This window comes from Anser brachyrhynchus (assembly GCF_964034855.1).
Source record: "Anser brachyrhynchus genome assembly, chromosome: 24".
NCBI classification, from domain to species: Eukaryota; Metazoa; Chordata; class Aves; order Anseriformes; family Anatidae; genus Anser; species Anser brachyrhynchus.
Window position 1 is genome coordinate 2242581 of NC_137717.1, and position 17105 is coordinate 2259685.

The 17105-nt window shown below is 42.0% G+C and overlaps 1 protein-coding gene across 1 annotated transcript in view; it reads right to left on the minus strand.

Moving 5' to 3' along the window:
• Nucleotides 1-17105, minus strand: part of KIAA0319L (KIAA0319 like) — a 31483-nt gene that overhangs the window by 1913 nt on the left and 12465 nt on the right. The window contains exons 4-20 of the mRNA XM_080566833.1: nucleotides 16764-17055; nucleotides 14564-14665; nucleotides 13594-13691; nucleotides 12338-12425; nucleotides 10999-11091; nucleotides 10228-10360; nucleotides 9766-9994; nucleotides 8851-8974; nucleotides 8421-8553; nucleotides 7406-7554; nucleotides 6958-7109; nucleotides 6624-6762; nucleotides 6066-6225; nucleotides 3784-3926; nucleotides 2961-3083; nucleotides 2319-2409; nucleotides 1863-1954 (exon numbers count right to left, since the gene is read on the minus strand). Of these exons, the coding sequence (XP_080422959.1) occupies nucleotides 1863-1954; nucleotides 2319-2409; nucleotides 2961-3083; nucleotides 3784-3926; nucleotides 6066-6225; nucleotides 6624-6762; nucleotides 6958-7109; nucleotides 7406-7554; nucleotides 8421-8553; nucleotides 8851-8974; nucleotides 9766-9994; nucleotides 10228-10360; nucleotides 10999-11091; nucleotides 12338-12425; nucleotides 13594-13691; nucleotides 14564-14665; nucleotides 16764-17055 (2341 nt within the window). The remainder of the gene's footprint in view (nucleotides 1-1862; nucleotides 1955-2318; nucleotides 2410-2960; nucleotides 3084-3783; nucleotides 3927-6065; nucleotides 6226-6623; nucleotides 6763-6957; nucleotides 7110-7405; nucleotides 7555-8420; nucleotides 8554-8850; nucleotides 8975-9765; nucleotides 9995-10227; nucleotides 10361-10998; nucleotides 11092-12337; nucleotides 12426-13593; nucleotides 13692-14563; nucleotides 14666-16763; nucleotides 17056-17105) is intronic.

The window sequence follows — 17105 nt, forward strand, 5'->3', positions numbered from 1 at the left end:
CCTTGGCATGACAGAGGTCACGCAGACATTTCCAGATAGTGCAAAGCACAACAAATGGGTAGGGAAACAAATCACATTACCAGAAGGGGCTGTGAGAACTTGTGGGATCTCTGTCTCCCTGACCTTGCTTGAGGGCATTGTCTAGAAAGCTCTCTGAGGGCTAACGGCTGTGGTAAAGAGAACATGCAGGTGTGCAAGAGAAGATTGCTGCATTCTTACTACCCTCCCTACTCTCATCTCACTCCTCTTTCCTGCAAAGGGAGGGAAATAAATTAATGCGCTGAATTTAGATTAATGCACAAGGACAGGAGAGAGACATTTACTGATATTGTCAGCTGTGGAAATATTTAAATTCAGCTTCTCCTTAATGGAGAAATGCAATATTTCCTCTGTTATCAGAATGCTCCCTGGACGTATCTAGCAGTGAAAAAGACTTTAGTCAGCAGCCAGCCTTGGAAGAGGCAGGATGGGTTTAGTTACCAGAGAGCAAATGGTTGAGGCACATTTGCTACCGACTGCAGAACAATGAGCCCTTTATTTAACAGTGGGGCTCTTCTGTGCGGGGTGACAGATGGTCAGATGAAAGCAGAGTTGGGTGCAAAGGGAGGGAGATCCACCCGTTTTTTCTTCAAGGGTATCATGCAGTTGGGATGGCCCAGTTCTCAGAGGAATTATCTGCTCAGCTCTGTCACTGCAATGCCCTTCAATGCTGTCGTTAGGCACCATTCACCTTCCTGGAACACCATTAAATGGGATAATACTAGGATGAGCAATTATTTTCCTCTAGCAAACAAGGACCAGGGACTATTTTCCACATGCAGTTATTTAGAACGGCTACAAAACCCTCTCCCCTACCTACAACCCCTCCTGTTAGAAACAGGACTAAAACTCTTACTCGAAATGCCTATTTCAGCAGCTGAAGCACTACCCGGCATTTGGTGGGGCTGTGCTTTGTATAAACTCTCCCACTTCTCCCTCCTCTCCTGGTCAATCAGCAGGTGACAACGGCTCGGTTCAGGTATCAGATACAATCAGCAAAAACACTCCAGCCTGAAATAACTCAGTGATCTTTGCAAAGCTCCTGACAAGCACCCTCTAGGACAGCAATGCGGACAGGAAAACGCTGGCTAAGAACACTGAAGACAAGCGATTGCCTTTCTGGAATGGGCCGATGGGCCTGTAACCACATAGAGCACTGGGTACTAAGATAGGCATTTGCTTCTAGGAAAAATTAAAGGATGAGCTGAAATGTGAAACTTTCAGAGCCTTGTGCCCACAAGGACAAAAATGGATATGTTTAAGAACAAGTAATTTGGGGTGGGAGAATATTGGGGCAGAAATGAACAGCAGTCTCTCCGGGCCACCGAGAATTTTCATGTTGCTTGGTGTCCCTTTGTTTACCACAGAAAGTCGATCAGTTTGGTGAAATGCTTAATGCCACTGAATTCATGCTTAGCTGAAAAGCCTTGCCAAGGAATTGCATACTGGCAAGAAGCAAACTGACTAAAACAGAGTACCAGAACTAAATGAAAAACTTCAGAGCAAGAGAAGCTACAGTCAATGCTCAGTTTTGGACTTCTTGGATTAGGCTGGTCTCTGAACTGCTTACATTTATCTGCTTTGTGACAGAAAGTGGAAACATCAGGACTATACCAGTTTCAGCCCCAATTTTTAAACCAAAGAGTTAGATAACGACTAAATACCCTGTCTACTGATTAGAAACAAGCTCTTAGATCTTCTGAGACTCGTCTGTCAGTACCTAACATCATGTTTGTTTCACTCTGTGATTTTTAATTCCACTGAGGAAGAGTGTTCTTAGTCAGCATTCTGGAAATGCTGAGCTCTTCCCTCTCATGTTTTACCTGCTTTGGGATTTGGTTTTAACTCCAGGCTTTCTTGATCCGTTGCATCCAAAATCTTATATTTGCTTTTTCTTTTGGATTTTCCTTTTCGTCTAGGAAGAAAAAGGAAGAAAAAGAATTAAGAGGCAGTTCATTTCTAAAAAACCCAGAAGAAAAAAAAAAAACAACTGATCTTCAAAGTACTTGCTTATTTCAGATTATGTTAGTAACAGAAAGCAAAACATTAAAAACACTGCTTTAGTTGCACATTTACAGGCTAATCCAAGTCTCATTTTTAACTGAACCCAGAGTTTTAGGACTTCAGTATTTCACTTCAAACACCAAGTGACAAAAACTAACATCACAGGGCTAAGCAGCCAACCTGCCGGGACTATGGGTTTGAATCTCTTTCACCTCCTAATGCAGCTACTTGGCTCTGAAGCACGGACACAGAGAAGGTTATGACCTCAGTCCCACCTCTTGCAACAGCAGATCACCATCCAGGATAAGATTCCAAAGGCAACCACAATGAGGAACGATGCAATGATCACATACAGCACACTCCACTCTGAAAGCAAAACACCGCAGAGATAAAGACGATTTGGCAACTCATGCAGTTGAGTGTGCACTTTAGATGGCTACTCTCGAGAAAGAAAAAAAGAAGGGCCTGACCCTTTGCAGAATTACAGAAGCTACTATCTATCACCTGCGGGATCACTAACTCACCTACAGAAGCCAAAGGCTTAAGATCCAGTGTGCAGATTCACTGCACAAGGTTGGTTTTTTTTTGCTTTCCTAAAAAAGCTCTTTTCAATGTATGTTATTTTTCAAAATTTGCTTTCCTGGGACAGGAAAGCCCTTATAGGGTCACAATTTACACACTGAGAATAGACTCAACTCTTAGTGAGTGCTCACCAAAAGGTTCCGAAGAGGAGTCACTTCTCTATCAAATATTTCCTGCCTAAAAGGTAAGTTTAGTGAGACCGGGACAGGGACCATCTCCTTGGGCGAGCATGGTGTCAGAGACACTGGGAGAAAGCAGGTACCTGTTACACAGCATACCTTGGGCTTCACTTTTTGCTTCCTAAAGGTGAACAACACCAGGGAGATTTCACGTACCACAGTTGCTTTCGCCATCCCCCATCTGCACCCTGATGAGGTTCTCCATCCAGAACGGGTCGCAGACACAGCGCTTGGTGAAGGAGTCACAGCGGCCGTGCTCAGAGCAATTCAGCTGACATGCTAGGGACCGAAACCAGCAAGGTGAAATAAATGACTCACACGTGAGGCAAAAATGGGATAATATAGTTCAATATGGCCAAATCACAGAAAATTCAGAAAACTCCTGCTTCACAAGCAACACAGCACACCACACATAACATGTTACAAAAATTTTGCCTAATAAGATCATGATTTTGATATAAAGTCTCAGAATTTGTACATTTGTTAAGTAAATGTTTTAAAAAATACGTTTTGACTTTCAAACTCAAAGCCAGTCTGTGAGACAGACTACAAGAAACAGATTCTTTAAAGTGATCACGAATCACAGCACGAAAGCAGAACTGGAATTTTAGAACTTATGGTTCTGTGACCTTCAAAAGCCAATCAAAGCGGTATTCCATTAACACTGTACTTTAGTTTCAAAAGTAACAATCTGCTTTTGATCTTCTGAATTCCCATCTTCCCATCAACATTACAAGTAACATTTGTATGTTTAACAAGATAAATAGTGACTAGTCATAAGCAACTGGTAAAAAACTGATTAATTTGCAGTCTAATGGACTTTTCCGCTTCCAATTTAATAAGATACAAAAGCTACCGGAGTATGTGTGTGTGTATGCACACGCAGGTGGGTTTAGCACAAATGAAGGACCATACTCTTTGCAAGCATCTGAGACGAGGGGAAAAGACGTTAGCTCATACAACAGCAACTCTTACTTACTGACTGTGTTAATTTCTAGTGCCCGGAAGATGAGGAAGTCTGACTGCTGTTTCCGTAGTTCATTTTTTAGTGTCCAGGCTACCTCTCGTCCTTTGAATATCTGATGGGGAGGCTGGTTCTGTACAAAAAACACCATCTTCGTGCTGGAAGTCAGACAAAAAACAATCATCTGCTACTTCTCCAAACATCAGGCAGAGAACCATTCTCCCCTCTGTCATTACAGGGGCTTGCTCAGAATCCCAAATTTGCTTGAAAGTCAAACTTCTGGCTCCCTCTTGAAAGCAATAATGATAAACCTGGTCACAGAGTAGATGTCCCTTTAGGACATCAGATCCAATCATACTTTGAAAGCTAGGGCTGGACTGTTCTTTAGTTTGATAATGGTTTTGTCAAGCCTAGTTTCAAACATTTCCAAGCATATCTTTGCATGTTCACACTAAATATGGAATTACTCAAACTTTCTGGTCTTCCCATTTTTATAATCTCCTCCCTCACTCTGGGATCCTTAGACCTTATGACCCACGGAAGTCACAGGCTCATTTAACTGTTCTGCACAGAGCTCCAACAACAGAGAAAATAATGAAGATTTACAATCTTTTGCAAAGCTTACTTTGAATGCAGGGTTAGAGCCAGGAAAACAAAAAAGTACTGGTACAGAGGTTGCTGTATTCTCCATCTTTAATTCTATGAATTTTCTAATAGAAGAACTTGCTCCCCTAGGCTTGCAAGCCTTGCAGAGCTCTGGGTATCCTTCAGATTCACAAAGGGATAACTCAATGTTTCAGGTTTATTATTACCAGTGATCTTTTGAGTGAGTCAACAGCAGCTGGGGGAAAAAGATCTTTTTAAAAAGTACAAGTTACTTTGATAGTTGAGGCAAAAATGTGATGTTAAAGCCATCTGTCAGAAAATAACCTCTGCTCTTTTATCACACTTCCCACTCTTTTGTCTACTTAATAAACATAGATGAAGTGTTAATTACAAGAATGCCTTACTTGTCTTTTTCAGTGGAAGAACAGTGGCAACTGGTCTGGTCATGGCAGAGATAGAAAGGTAATACTGAAAACAGAAAGTGCTGGCTCTTCTGTTCTGAGCTCTTTAGGTTTGCACGGACAATGAATTCTGATTTTACTGCTACAGCAGGCAACACGGGCATGAAGGAATCAATACATTATTGAACTCAGGAAAGTCTGAAGCATAACTGAGGACTTATTTCTGGCTTGCTGCATGATTTTAAGCATGTCACAATTTTTTTTCCTCAGTGCTTCATTTACCTTAATTTTTAGTAAAAGTGGAGTAGTTTTAAGTGTAATACTGCGCTTATTTCAACAGATTATCACCCTGTCCTTGATAACTTAGTTGCCACGCCACTCAAATTCACATTCAGGCATCCTCAAACATACCTATGGTAATGATGGATTGCTTTTAGTACATAGATACGTATTAAATAGACATTTCAGAACTAGTTGCTGAAGTTTTCTGCAAAATAGTGAATTTCCCAGACCAACCATTTGTACAGAGGTGGAAAGCTGAATTTGACCAGGTACTTTCATGCCAAAGCAGCATGAAGAGGATCCAGCTGGGCTGAACCATCCTTTGTATGACTTGCTGGTTACTCTACTTGAAGTTGAGCAGGTCCAGGCAGGCAACAGGACCCTGGCCTACAGCCCTGCCTATATGCAGATTTCCACTTGTTTAGAAGAGACCAGCTGTAGTTTATTTTAAGCTAAATCACAACCAAAACCAAGTTTTTGTCTTCTGTTCAAACGACAATTACACTGGCTTCCAACATTTCATTTTACATTCGAGTTGTGCAGGCAGTAAAGCCAATATAAAACTACAAAGTTGGCATGCGAAGCTACTGCTAAGAGCATTGCTATGCCAGCACTGTGCACTGCTCTAGTGTGGCATCAACTTTTCACTAAGCTACTCCTTTATCAAGCCCCATTATTTGTCCAGTTATAAATCAGTTGTAGAACCTCCTTCAGACACTCCACACAATCCTCATAAACAAAGATTAGTTCTTATGTTACAGATCTGTGGGGCAAAGGCATTAACAGCAGACAAGAGCTTTGAGGACAATGCACCATCTCCAGATGGAAAAGATAGCCAAGACCTGCTTGGCAACATGCCTCCTCTGACCTAAGCAAGCAGGAATATAAATTTTAAGCAACATCTTTGTACGTTCTGATTATCCAATCTGCTTCCCAAGAGAAAACAGCCCTTCGTTTACTAAACCCTTAAGCATTCCCCCTCCTTGTACATTCACAGACAAACCCTACCTTTGCTCAGTGTATGGCTGGATCTTTTGCACGGTGATGTCTGAGTCGAGGACCCCCAGCAGAACCCCTATTTGTCGGATGAACATCCCCTTCTGCCTCTCAGTCAGCTGGCTGACGTTAACATCCAGAATGATCTCCACAAGGTTATTTTTTCTAGGATCTAGTGAGAAGATTGATGAGATAAATAGACGTTCTAAAGATCTGTATTAATGGTCTGGCTACAAGTCAGGCGTCTAGCATCTTTCCAAAATGTTTCTGCTTTGAACACAAAAGTACAGAATCTTGCTGTAGGGAGAGATACAGGTCTATGACCTTTACTGCTAATGGCAAGTGGCAAGAGTCAGCCTCCAAGAACCACACAAAAATACAATTATTTCCCCCAGAACTTTTGATGTTTGACACATTCGAGCTGGATCTACAATACATACTTAGTACAGTACCCTGACTATGTAACCATATTTACAATATGATCCTATGATACCCTTACTGTCTTCAGAAAAACAGAGGGCTTGCTAATAGGCTGTAGGCAAACGTGGTACAGCACAGAAACAGACTCACCAGGTTTGACTTCCACTGTTGTCCGTTCTACATCACTCTCTCCTTTGGCATCTGTTACTCTGAGATGGAATGTGTAGGTCCCTTCCACCAGATTGGACAGGAGAAGGATGGGATGATGGTCTGAATTATTTAAGACTTCCTGGAAGGCAGAGCCAAAAAAAAAAATATCAGGAAACCAAGCCACAAACTAGCTTGATATATCACCATATTTAAGGATATCACTAAAAGGTAATGGGTGCAATGATCAGCTTTTTATTTCCTCAGAAATTGTCAGTGCTACCTCTCACCGACTTCTATGGTGCTGCAGACTGCCATTTAAAAAAGAAAAACTCACCCCAGCTGCAGGGCTGCCCTCATCCCGGGTCCACAGGTAGCTGACAATTCCCTTATCATCAGAGGATTTTGATCCATCCAGTTCGGCTGTATTTGTAGGCAAGGTGATGACAACATTTCCCACAATCTTTGCAACAGGTGGCTTGTTTATCTCTAAGCAAACAGAAATAAAGCAGTTGGAGGAAAATTTGGTAATGCCCAATGAAAAACCTGCTACCTTAGATCTCTACTGCAACCCAGAAATACTTATCTAACCCTGGGGGAGAGAAGGGCAATTATGTGCTGTGGGATTTAGCTGAAGACACTATTCCTCCAGAGAAGGATAGACCCCTGACTTACAGAAGGCCATTTCAGTGCTCTACACATTATTCTTCACCCATTCCTGCTAAGCTCGCCTCTGCTCAAACAGAACCTGGGTCTCAAGCAGTTCTGCGTGTGGCTGGACATACCTTCTTTGACAATAACGTTGACCGAGCTTTGGCTCTGCAAGTTCCTCTCATCTTTAACTGTCAGAGTAAACTCGTATGTCCCAACTTGAAGGCCTGTTACAGTGGCAATGCTGCTGTTTGCATTCTCCAGCTTGACACCATCTGGGCCCCTAAACAAAGTACACAAGGATCAGTTTAAACTTTGTACAGATCGTTGGAGCTAGCCTCACAACAAACATGAGGCTCGAGCAGAGTTTATGGAGATGCAAGCAGACAGCTGCCTGGAAATAAAAAGTCCATGACGAAAAGCAAAATTATTTTCTTCAGTTACAGCAAGAAAATCAAAAAAGTGCATCATTCAGAACAAGGACTACACTATTTGGTGATTTAGTGGTTTTTTGTTTGTCTGTTTGTTTTAAACCAGGGTAACACTGATATCTGCATTTAAGTAGGGTTTAAAAAAGCAGAATTCCCAGCAAAATGGGCTCATGTGAACTGTGTAATAAGCCAACTTTTTCTTTTAAGAAAAGGTACAGAGCAAAAATAGTTCCTGCATTTATAGGAGCTTTACACAAACTTTTGCATTAGCAAATAGGAAAAGCTACTGCAAGTTGCTCCTAGGCTCTTTCCTGAATTCTCTAAAGCACTTTCAGGGAATTTAGAGTCTGAGCAGCAGAACACTGCCTCTTTCAAATATATTGCAAAAGTATTAAGTCAGAAAGCCCTGCTGTTATTTGATTATGAGAGTCAGCCTCTTCATAAGATCAAGACCACGTTACACCAATTCAATTCAAACACAGCCGGTCTCCTTTACATGTCACAACCACACTGAGAATGGGCATCAGGCCTAATGCTCGAGAAAAAACTCCACCTCTCTCCAGTTAAACCTAAATCCGTGTCTCATTCAAGTCAGTGGTGAAGCTTGTCAGGCCCGATGAGACCAGGATTTAACAAAAGAGGGGTACGTGTGGTGTGTCTTGTTTGAAATTAAAGACCCAGATACTTGCAGAAGAATGGTCTGGAAGATGATACACACCGTGTTTTTTCCCAAAGAAAGGAGACTATTTTCTGGTCATCTGAGCTCTTGCTGCCATCTAGAGTGGTGCTGTCCACAGGCAGAGTTAATTCTTTATCTGGACCAGCATCCGCCTTTGGAGGCTTATTGTTCTCTGAAAAAGGATTGCAATACCTTTTTACACATACGCCATAAAGGTGGAGCTTACTCCCCCAGCATTAAGAAGCTTCTCCAAGATCCCTAGTATACTTTTTGTCCATTATTTCTCAGAATACTCAGAAAAAAGTGAGTTAAAAAGCAGTTAGGAGTTCAGATCAGTTCTATTGACATTATTACAGAAGCTTTTCTGAAAGAAACACAAAGCTACTACAAGATCTAGAATATATTAACAGAATGATGCTCACCTCAAAACACTGGAATTGAAGTGGCAAAAAAACTAAGGGCAGCTTACCTGGCTGGACTATCACAGTGACCTCTGCAGTGGACTGGTGCCCAGCAGAATCAGTCACTATTAGCTGGTACGTGTAATCACCTTCTTGCATTGCAGAGAGCTGTAAGACTGGTGTCCTCACCCCCTGCGAGAAAACATAGTAATGTACTGAGAAGATTCCTTACACCAATCGTTATAGATCTGAAGACTGTTTTTAAAACAACTATTATCAGCAGATTCTAGGGGCTTATTATTAACCCCTGCTGTGGGACCAGAAGCCTGTGCCACTTAAGCATCTGCAATACTCACACCCAAATTTATGCACAGCACCAAGGACACTGTTGTGGAACAAAGTAACAGTAAAGCCACACAGGTAAACAGACCCTTTGAGATTCAGTAGTTAGCAACCCAAACAACATTCTCTGGAACCCTGGTCAAACCACAAAATTTGTGAACCTAATTAATGGACTTCCTTATTCCATAAATGTGACCTTTGTAATGATCTTTAAAAGAAAAATGATGATATGGAAACAAGTTCCTGCTTTATACTGTTTGGGACTGAGGAGTGGCTGGTTAGTATCAGCAAAGTTGATACTCCAAAGTTTAACTCAAAAGGTTCATTTCACTGTGTTTGCCCGTGACTTGGCACAAAGGGTTATTCTGTGAATCTAAATGCCAGGAAGTATTCGAAACTGCATTGCTCAAGAACGGAAATAGGATGCCGTTGAAAACACGTGGCTAGACTGGTGCTGGTACCGGCTCAGCCATAAGCCAATACCATCGTCACATGGTTTTAAGTGTTTATTTAACCATTATGTGCACGCTCTGTAGGATTCTAAGAAATACTTGATAACAGCCACTTAAAAATGGGTTGGTTATTGAAAAAAACAACAGCCAATGAGTGATCCAGGATGAGCACAGGAGACCCGCACTGACCTGCATCTCCATCACCTTCCCTTTGCTGTTAGGGCTGAGCAGCCACTCGTAGCTGACAATGCTATGATCATCGGTGCTCTGATTCCCATAGAGGGTAATGGAATTCTGAGGCAGGGTGATCACTTGGTTTGGGCCTGCGTTCGCCACCGGAGGATAATCCACTGCTTTGTTCACAGTCAGGTTGGCAGTGGTAGAGTTGCTGGCACCATCTGAGTCCACTACTGTTAGACTGAAGAGAAAAAATAAATTGTGAAAGCAGTGAAGAGTCGTAATTATCAGAACAGAATATAAAACACTGGCTGGAATTAACTGAAATGCAAAAGGGATAGAAACTTAAGGCACTTAAGGACAGGATAGTCTTTTTTTTTTTGGAAACCAGGCTAACACTTCAGGAATCTTGTACATTTCATTCCTTTATTCTTAAGGGATGAGAGCTGGCCAACAGGTCCAGGTATAACCTACCTGAATGTGTAATTCCCAGGTACCAGGTTGGTCAGTGTCAGTATGGCAGTATCGCTAGAAACCTTTTCCTCCCGCAAAGGACCCTTCAGTTCTTCCCAATGATAACTGACAATTTTATCATCATCAGTGCTTTCTGTTTCAATTAGGAAAGAAAATGGACATATAAAGAGTTGGAAAATAATGCTTCACAAAATCCAGATGTTCAGTTCCCAACTTCGGTCATAGGCTTAGGGGGCAAAGGCATTTCTGGTACAATCCCCATGGTCTCTCTTACACTCAGATACCCAAACAATATATTTTCCTCTGCCCTGTTTCACAGGTACACTTGAACACCCTTAATCCCAGGTTTGTGTGTGTGTCGGGGGAAGAAACAAACAAAAAACCACTAACAAAATAGTACTAGTGATGGACAAGACAACCTGAATATATTTAAAGAAATTCCTGAAAAGCTCCAGTGTGGGCCAGGATCAGTAGAGGTGGTGTGATAGCTGGCCAATATGTTTGAAGCTTAACACAAGTTTGGTTTTTTGTTTTTTTTTTTTTTTAAATTCAATTCTAAGTAGCAATCTCTAGAGCTTTCCTTTTCTAAGAGATTCACCCAGGTGAGTCCCTTCCGGAGGAAACATGGATAGGTGCTGGTGTGTGCATTCCCCTCTCCTGGCAGGAGAAGCTGATTCTTTTCACTAAACTTTACCCAAAGGGCCAGCCTAGAACCACACACAAAGAAACCAGGCTTGCTGGACTAAGGCATTTAAAACAGCAGGTACTCACGGCTGCCATCAATAACAGTTGAAATGGTTGGCAGTGAAATTTCCTGGAACTGTGGAGAGACAATGGCAACTGGAGGCCGATTCACCCGAGGCTCTGCAACAACGACAACCAAGCTGTTACAATGACATCTACAGGCAGACCACGATACAAAACCCTGACTAAGGAAATCTACAAAACTGCTTTGCCTTTGGGCACTAGGAGTGGCAGTAGAATACATATTGCACATCACCTTCCCCCTTCCCAGCTCTATCTACCCCTTCAGTCCCTGCAGTCATTTAATCGACAGCTCAGCAAGTCCAGGAAGGGAGTCCAAGTGTGGAGTTGATGTGCCATGCAGCTTCGAGACAGCCACTGATCAGACTGACTGCGGAGAACTGCATAATCACCAACAAAACGATCCTTGCTTCCAGCAAGTTATGAACCAGTGAAGGGAAGCAGTGCTAACAAAAGGGATTTTAAAAAAGGAAGGTGAACTGCAACCACGCAAGTACTCTGGAAATGGCCACAGTGCATCTGTCCTCCCGTTCTGAGACAAGCACTCAAGCACAGACTATTCTAACAGAGCAGCACCTAGAGCTTCTTGCCAAAGTTTGGCTGCTGCTCTGAAAAATGAATGATTTTGATGCATGCTGCCAGCTGCGGATTCACTGCTTATAAGGAAATGATCAGCAACAGCATCCAAAGAGCAGCCACACACACTTGCTAATTTAGGGAGCGCAAGAGCAATTCCTTGCCCACAAAAGTTCTGGAAGAAGTCTTACTGAAGTGTACAAAATAAAGTTCTTTTGCATAAAAGGAGATACGGAACATGCGGTTCCCTCTTTACGCAGCCCATCTAAAAAGTAAGAGCTAGTGAATGCATAAGCTACTGTATTTATACCAGCTCATCTGCAAACTATGCTTTTAAAAACAGTGAGGAATGAGATTTGACTCAACCTGCCTGTGGTTGGGAACGATATTCTTTACTGGACAGGGAAAAAAAGAACCTCCAAAGGAGCTTCAAAGCTCTGGCTTCCTTTCATTTTCTGCTCCTGCTGCTATAAGCTTTTTACCCGGTTACAGCTAGTTTCTATTGCTGCAGTGGTCTTCCAGCATGAGGCATTTAAATGCTTTTGTATCAGTATTCCAGCTCTTGCACTGAGTGTTTGACCTGGGTGCTGTATAGCAAATAGCTACGTGTATTAGCATGGCTTCACATTTCAGGAAATGACTTAACGCACATACATATATACTGAGTTCACTGCACAATGACTTTTCATGATGTTAAACTAGGGTCTAGTCAAATAAGCAAAACAGAGACAGACGAAGTTAAGGAAAGATACAACCCCACTGAACTCACTTGGATTCACTGTTACGTTCACATAACCTTCTCCATGTGCATTTTCGCCATCAACGACAACTTTGAATTCGTACAGACCAACAGTAAGCTGAAAAGTAAACACAATTATTAACCTTCAAGATGCTAGCACCTTGACTTGAGATACTGAAAGGTCAAGGTATCAAGCTTTGGCACAGCACTGTATTAGCAGCATGGAACAGGCAATTCTGCTCCAATCTATGCACACAAGGCAAAGGATGGCTTCCAAGCCAAGCTATTATTACATGTATTTCAGTTTACAATGACTACACAGCAACCAAAGAGTAATATTTCTTATCACCACAGGTGACAGGGTTGTCAGTCAAGCTTGACTTTCTAGCAACAACAGGCAAACAGAAGAGATCTAAGAGATTAGTTCAGGTTGTCTGGGCACAGGAATCCATGCTAGCAGATTGCATTTGAGATAAAAAAAGCCTGCACGTAAGAAAAGAAATTCTCTTCTTGTGTGTTTTTACAAAGGAAAGTATTTTTTCTCTTTTTTCTAGGTGATGTGAGTGAGGCAGTCACCCCTTCATCATTCACTGTTGAATGAGATAGAGAAGGACTGGGTGCTGGACAACAATTACGGTATCCAAAAGGCTGAAACCCTGACAGAAACAGACATGCTCCTTTTGAAGGGCTTTTCTCTGCATAGTACCACGATTAAAGCCTGCAGTTTTTTTTTTTTTATGAGTGCAGTAGAATCCATGACGCTTAGAGGAATGTCTCATAAAATCAGAACTGTACATTCATGCAATATTTAAAGTCATTCCCTTGTTAAGAAAACCCATGTGCAGAAACTAACGATCCTTTCACTCTGTTAGAGCTAAAAGCAGCAGCCAGGTATGAGGTATTCCATCGCTCTAAGCTAATGGAGTCAGCAAATCATTTTTCAGAGGGTAGTACAAGGCTTCTGACCTAAGCAGACCACTACATTGTTTCAGCAGTAGAAATATTCACAACCCTTTGTTAAATTGTGCCATTTTTACAGTTTGACACACTGCTTGTAGGCAGCCTTTAGATCCTGAAATCAATTTCTTTCTTTCCCTCATGCCAGAGCAATCTCTTTTTTATAAGAGACTTAGAAGAGCTTGTAGTCAAATGTTGGCTGCCTGCCCATCACGCAATTCCCTATTCATCCTGAAATCACAAACAAGTCTTTCTTGACTACCAGGGTCCCCGTCTTCTCCACTAGGCATTCCATACAATAGGATACTAAGCAGCAAAATAAGCTTTACCTTAGATAACTTAAGGGTCTGAGAGTGCTTCCCTTCCATTTCTCCACTGTAGTCTTTCGGATGAGTAATCAGTTCCCACTCGTAGGAATAAGTGGTTCCTTAAAAAAAATAAAAATAAGAATCCAAAAGTTAGTTTTTAAAAGACTGCCTTTCTGCCATGCTGAAAAAAAAGCAAAGGTATTAAACATTTACAAGGCTCATTCTGCTGCACTACAGAGAAATGAGACAGCTTGGAGTTTGGACTGTAGATTTTGGGAATATACCCAGGAAAAGAAACAATCTGTGCTTCTAAACACATTTACTCAGGAGCCAAAACCCATCATTCTGCCTCTAAGGCACTGAAGAGGTTTGGAACAATCACAGCTCCAGAATGATAAGAGAGAAAAGCCTTATTGTGCCCTCAAATCCTGCAGGCACAACATAATGCCGGTTTTTGAACAGGAATACATCTCATCTACCCCTGTTGCTGCGCAACATGTAACTTGCTCGCCTCCCCTTTACAGTCTCTCACTGCTATTGTGGACCGAGCTATAAGCACGAACTTCACAAATACCCATGAATAATTCGTATGATGATATGAAAACTGCATAGGAAAATATTCTTCAGTTTGTCGAGCCCACCAAATCAGATTTAAATCCACCAAATGAGAGAATATGTGCTAAGAGAGGTTGTCATGTACCAGCAAATATCACTAATACACACTGAAGAGCTGCTTCTTCACATGGCACTGAGAATATGCTGCCTCCCAAACCTAACCTAATGATTTTGTGGCACTTTCTATGTTTTTTGTCTCTTTCTGTTTTCTGTGAGAGGCAGCATATGAGGCAACAGCACAAGAGGAAAAAATTTTACAGGAAACTCTTCTTTGACAAAGATGTTTTCAAGACTGCCCTTATTCAATGCTTTAGGTAATGCCTGTTTGTCATTTCACCATCACAAGCCCTTAGCAGAATTCTCAGGGAAGCCTTACGAGGTGGTGGCTCGGGAAGCACAAACGCATTCAGCTGAACTTCGTTCTTTGGCAGGGTCACTTCGACGCTGTCTCCAGCAGAAACCACCAGCTCCTTCACAACTGAGAGGGAGAAACACAGAATTGAAAGAGGAACAGAAAAATTAGATACGTACATAAAACACCACCCTGGCTTCACAGTCTGTGAAATAAAGATCAGCCCCAACTGGCTGTATTTTGTAAACATCCCCATCACTCAGTATAGCTCCTGTTTCAGGTTTCAGGCTCATTGTTAAAGCACAAGCACTAATGGGGTTTTACAATTACGAGGCAAACCCAAAATTACTCAGTCACCTCCAGCTCTTTGCAGACACTGTGCAGCTCCTGCTCCTATTTTAAAGAGCTGAAACGTGACCCCTGGGCCCTGCACAGGGGCCTCTATTCAGCCAGGTCCAGCAGGACGGGAAGGGTTTCAGCTGACAGGTTTTTGGCAGAGAACCCAGCTGCAGTCTCATCGCAGAGCAAGACAAACACTGCTATTTACCAAACTGCATTTTCAGTTCTTTACAAATATATGAAGAATCCAAGGCATTTCTTAGTTGAAAAACTGCTTGGGGGCTAAGAGATTTTCTAAAATCTGCATAGCTACCACACTGCGTATGGGAACTCAAAACACAAACCTTTTTTTCCTTTTATTTACATTTTGTTTTCATCCACTTCTTTTCCAAATAGGAGAGGCCTGTAGCATTTCTTAAGACTTTTCCTGCAATCCTATTTCAAACAAATTAACAGGTAGCTTGTTTTCAAAGACTACTAGGGAAAGACCAGAAAATTATGGCTGGTGACTTTTTTTTTCTGCTTTTTAGCATTAAAATGACCAGAAAGTTCACTCCATTTCTTAAGAGTACCTCTCAGCTTCCTCCTCTTCCCATTTATTTTTGTCTTTTTTATTATTGGGCCTGGGAATTATGCACAGAAAACAGGAATGTAAGTTTGCTATTTCCTAGTCTGACCCCATTAAAGACAATGTTTCAGAGATATGCATCAAAAATCCAAGTAAAGATAGACACAGAAAATGTCAGTAAACATTTAGCCTTTCTTCTATTTAATAGCTATTGGAATTAACCAGTTAACTAAAAGAAAACAAATTTTTCAGATCCTTTTTCCCCCCTTCTCAATTACTCCATCTCCTGGGATTTTATAACTCCAGTAGTCTTTCAGCTGCAAAGAATTCCAAGGCAAAAAGAAATCTGACCTCAGTAGAAAAAAAAAATAAAACAAAACAAACAGACAAAACCCCAAAACTCCTCTTAGAAAAAAATACCCTTCACATCATCCTCTCTGTATTATTTAGCAAAACAAGGAGGCCCTGGCTACATTACATTTCCAGCACAAGCCACTGAAGCTGTTTAAAATAAGTTTTCCAGTTTTAGCTGGGGTAAGTCCTTAAAAAGAATACTGTTAGCACAGGCATCCAATCAGCTTCCTGCCAAAAATGTCTTTGGATGCAACATTTCCTTTACACTTTCCATTTGTTCCCTTGTAAGGGAAAAGAAACCCTAAATTCAAAAGAAATTCAGCAAACTGGATTAACAGAATTCTGAGATATCACACGACCAGTAAACATCATTCGATGTAAGCACGCATCCTTATAGGATGAGCTAATGGCCTCGGCGGGTTAACAGAACTGTCCAAAGTGCATTTTTGTTTTTATACATTCTCAAATGTTTGCTTTAAGAAATACCAGTGTGAATAGAAACGTGATTTTGCTGCAAAGCAACGTGTGGGCTAATGGCCAAGTGCACTGCTCTGTGGCTGAACTGTGCATTGACATTTCAGGGATGGAAGAGAAAAGAATCAGATACACCCCATCTCTGTCACTAAACTTGAGAGACAGCAACGTGTCGTGACTGCTGAAAGAACGCTTCACATGGCTGTGCCTCGCACCCCATCTCGACTTGCATTTTGGGAATGAAGATATCGGTTACTTCCAAGCTGTTCCTGGAAACAGACCCAAGGGTCACGTGCAGATTTGTGATGCTGAAGTCCCGTTCCAGGACCTCATTAGTTAACGGGTACCAAGCACCCCAAGTGCTGACACATTTCTCAGCACCCTTTCGAAAGTACAATCATTTTTGAAACTACCTCGTGTTTTTCAGTGCTGTGATGGCTTAACAAGACCTAACTAGATGACCTCTGCAGAAGCACTGCATGTTTTCACCTGGGGTAGTGGCAGTAGTACTCGGTGATGCAGCAGTGTTGGTCTGGACTGTAGAAGCACTAGTGTTTGTGGGAACACCGCTTGGCACAGAAGTAGCAGTCTGCAGCTTTGTTGTGCTTTTCCCCTGCACAGGGCTGATGGTGGGCAGCGTATCTGAGGAGTGGGGATGGATGAAAGCGTCATCTGGCTGCTCAGGCTTCTCCGTCTTTCCAGTAGCTGTCAAGCCCAGTGCTACGGGACTGGAGAAAGTAGTCAGCGCTGACAGCTCTGGTGTGGGTGTTCCTGTGTGGGTCTGGAAAGAAAAGAGCAGTCTTAGTTTAATTGAGCTCTGACTGTCGGTTT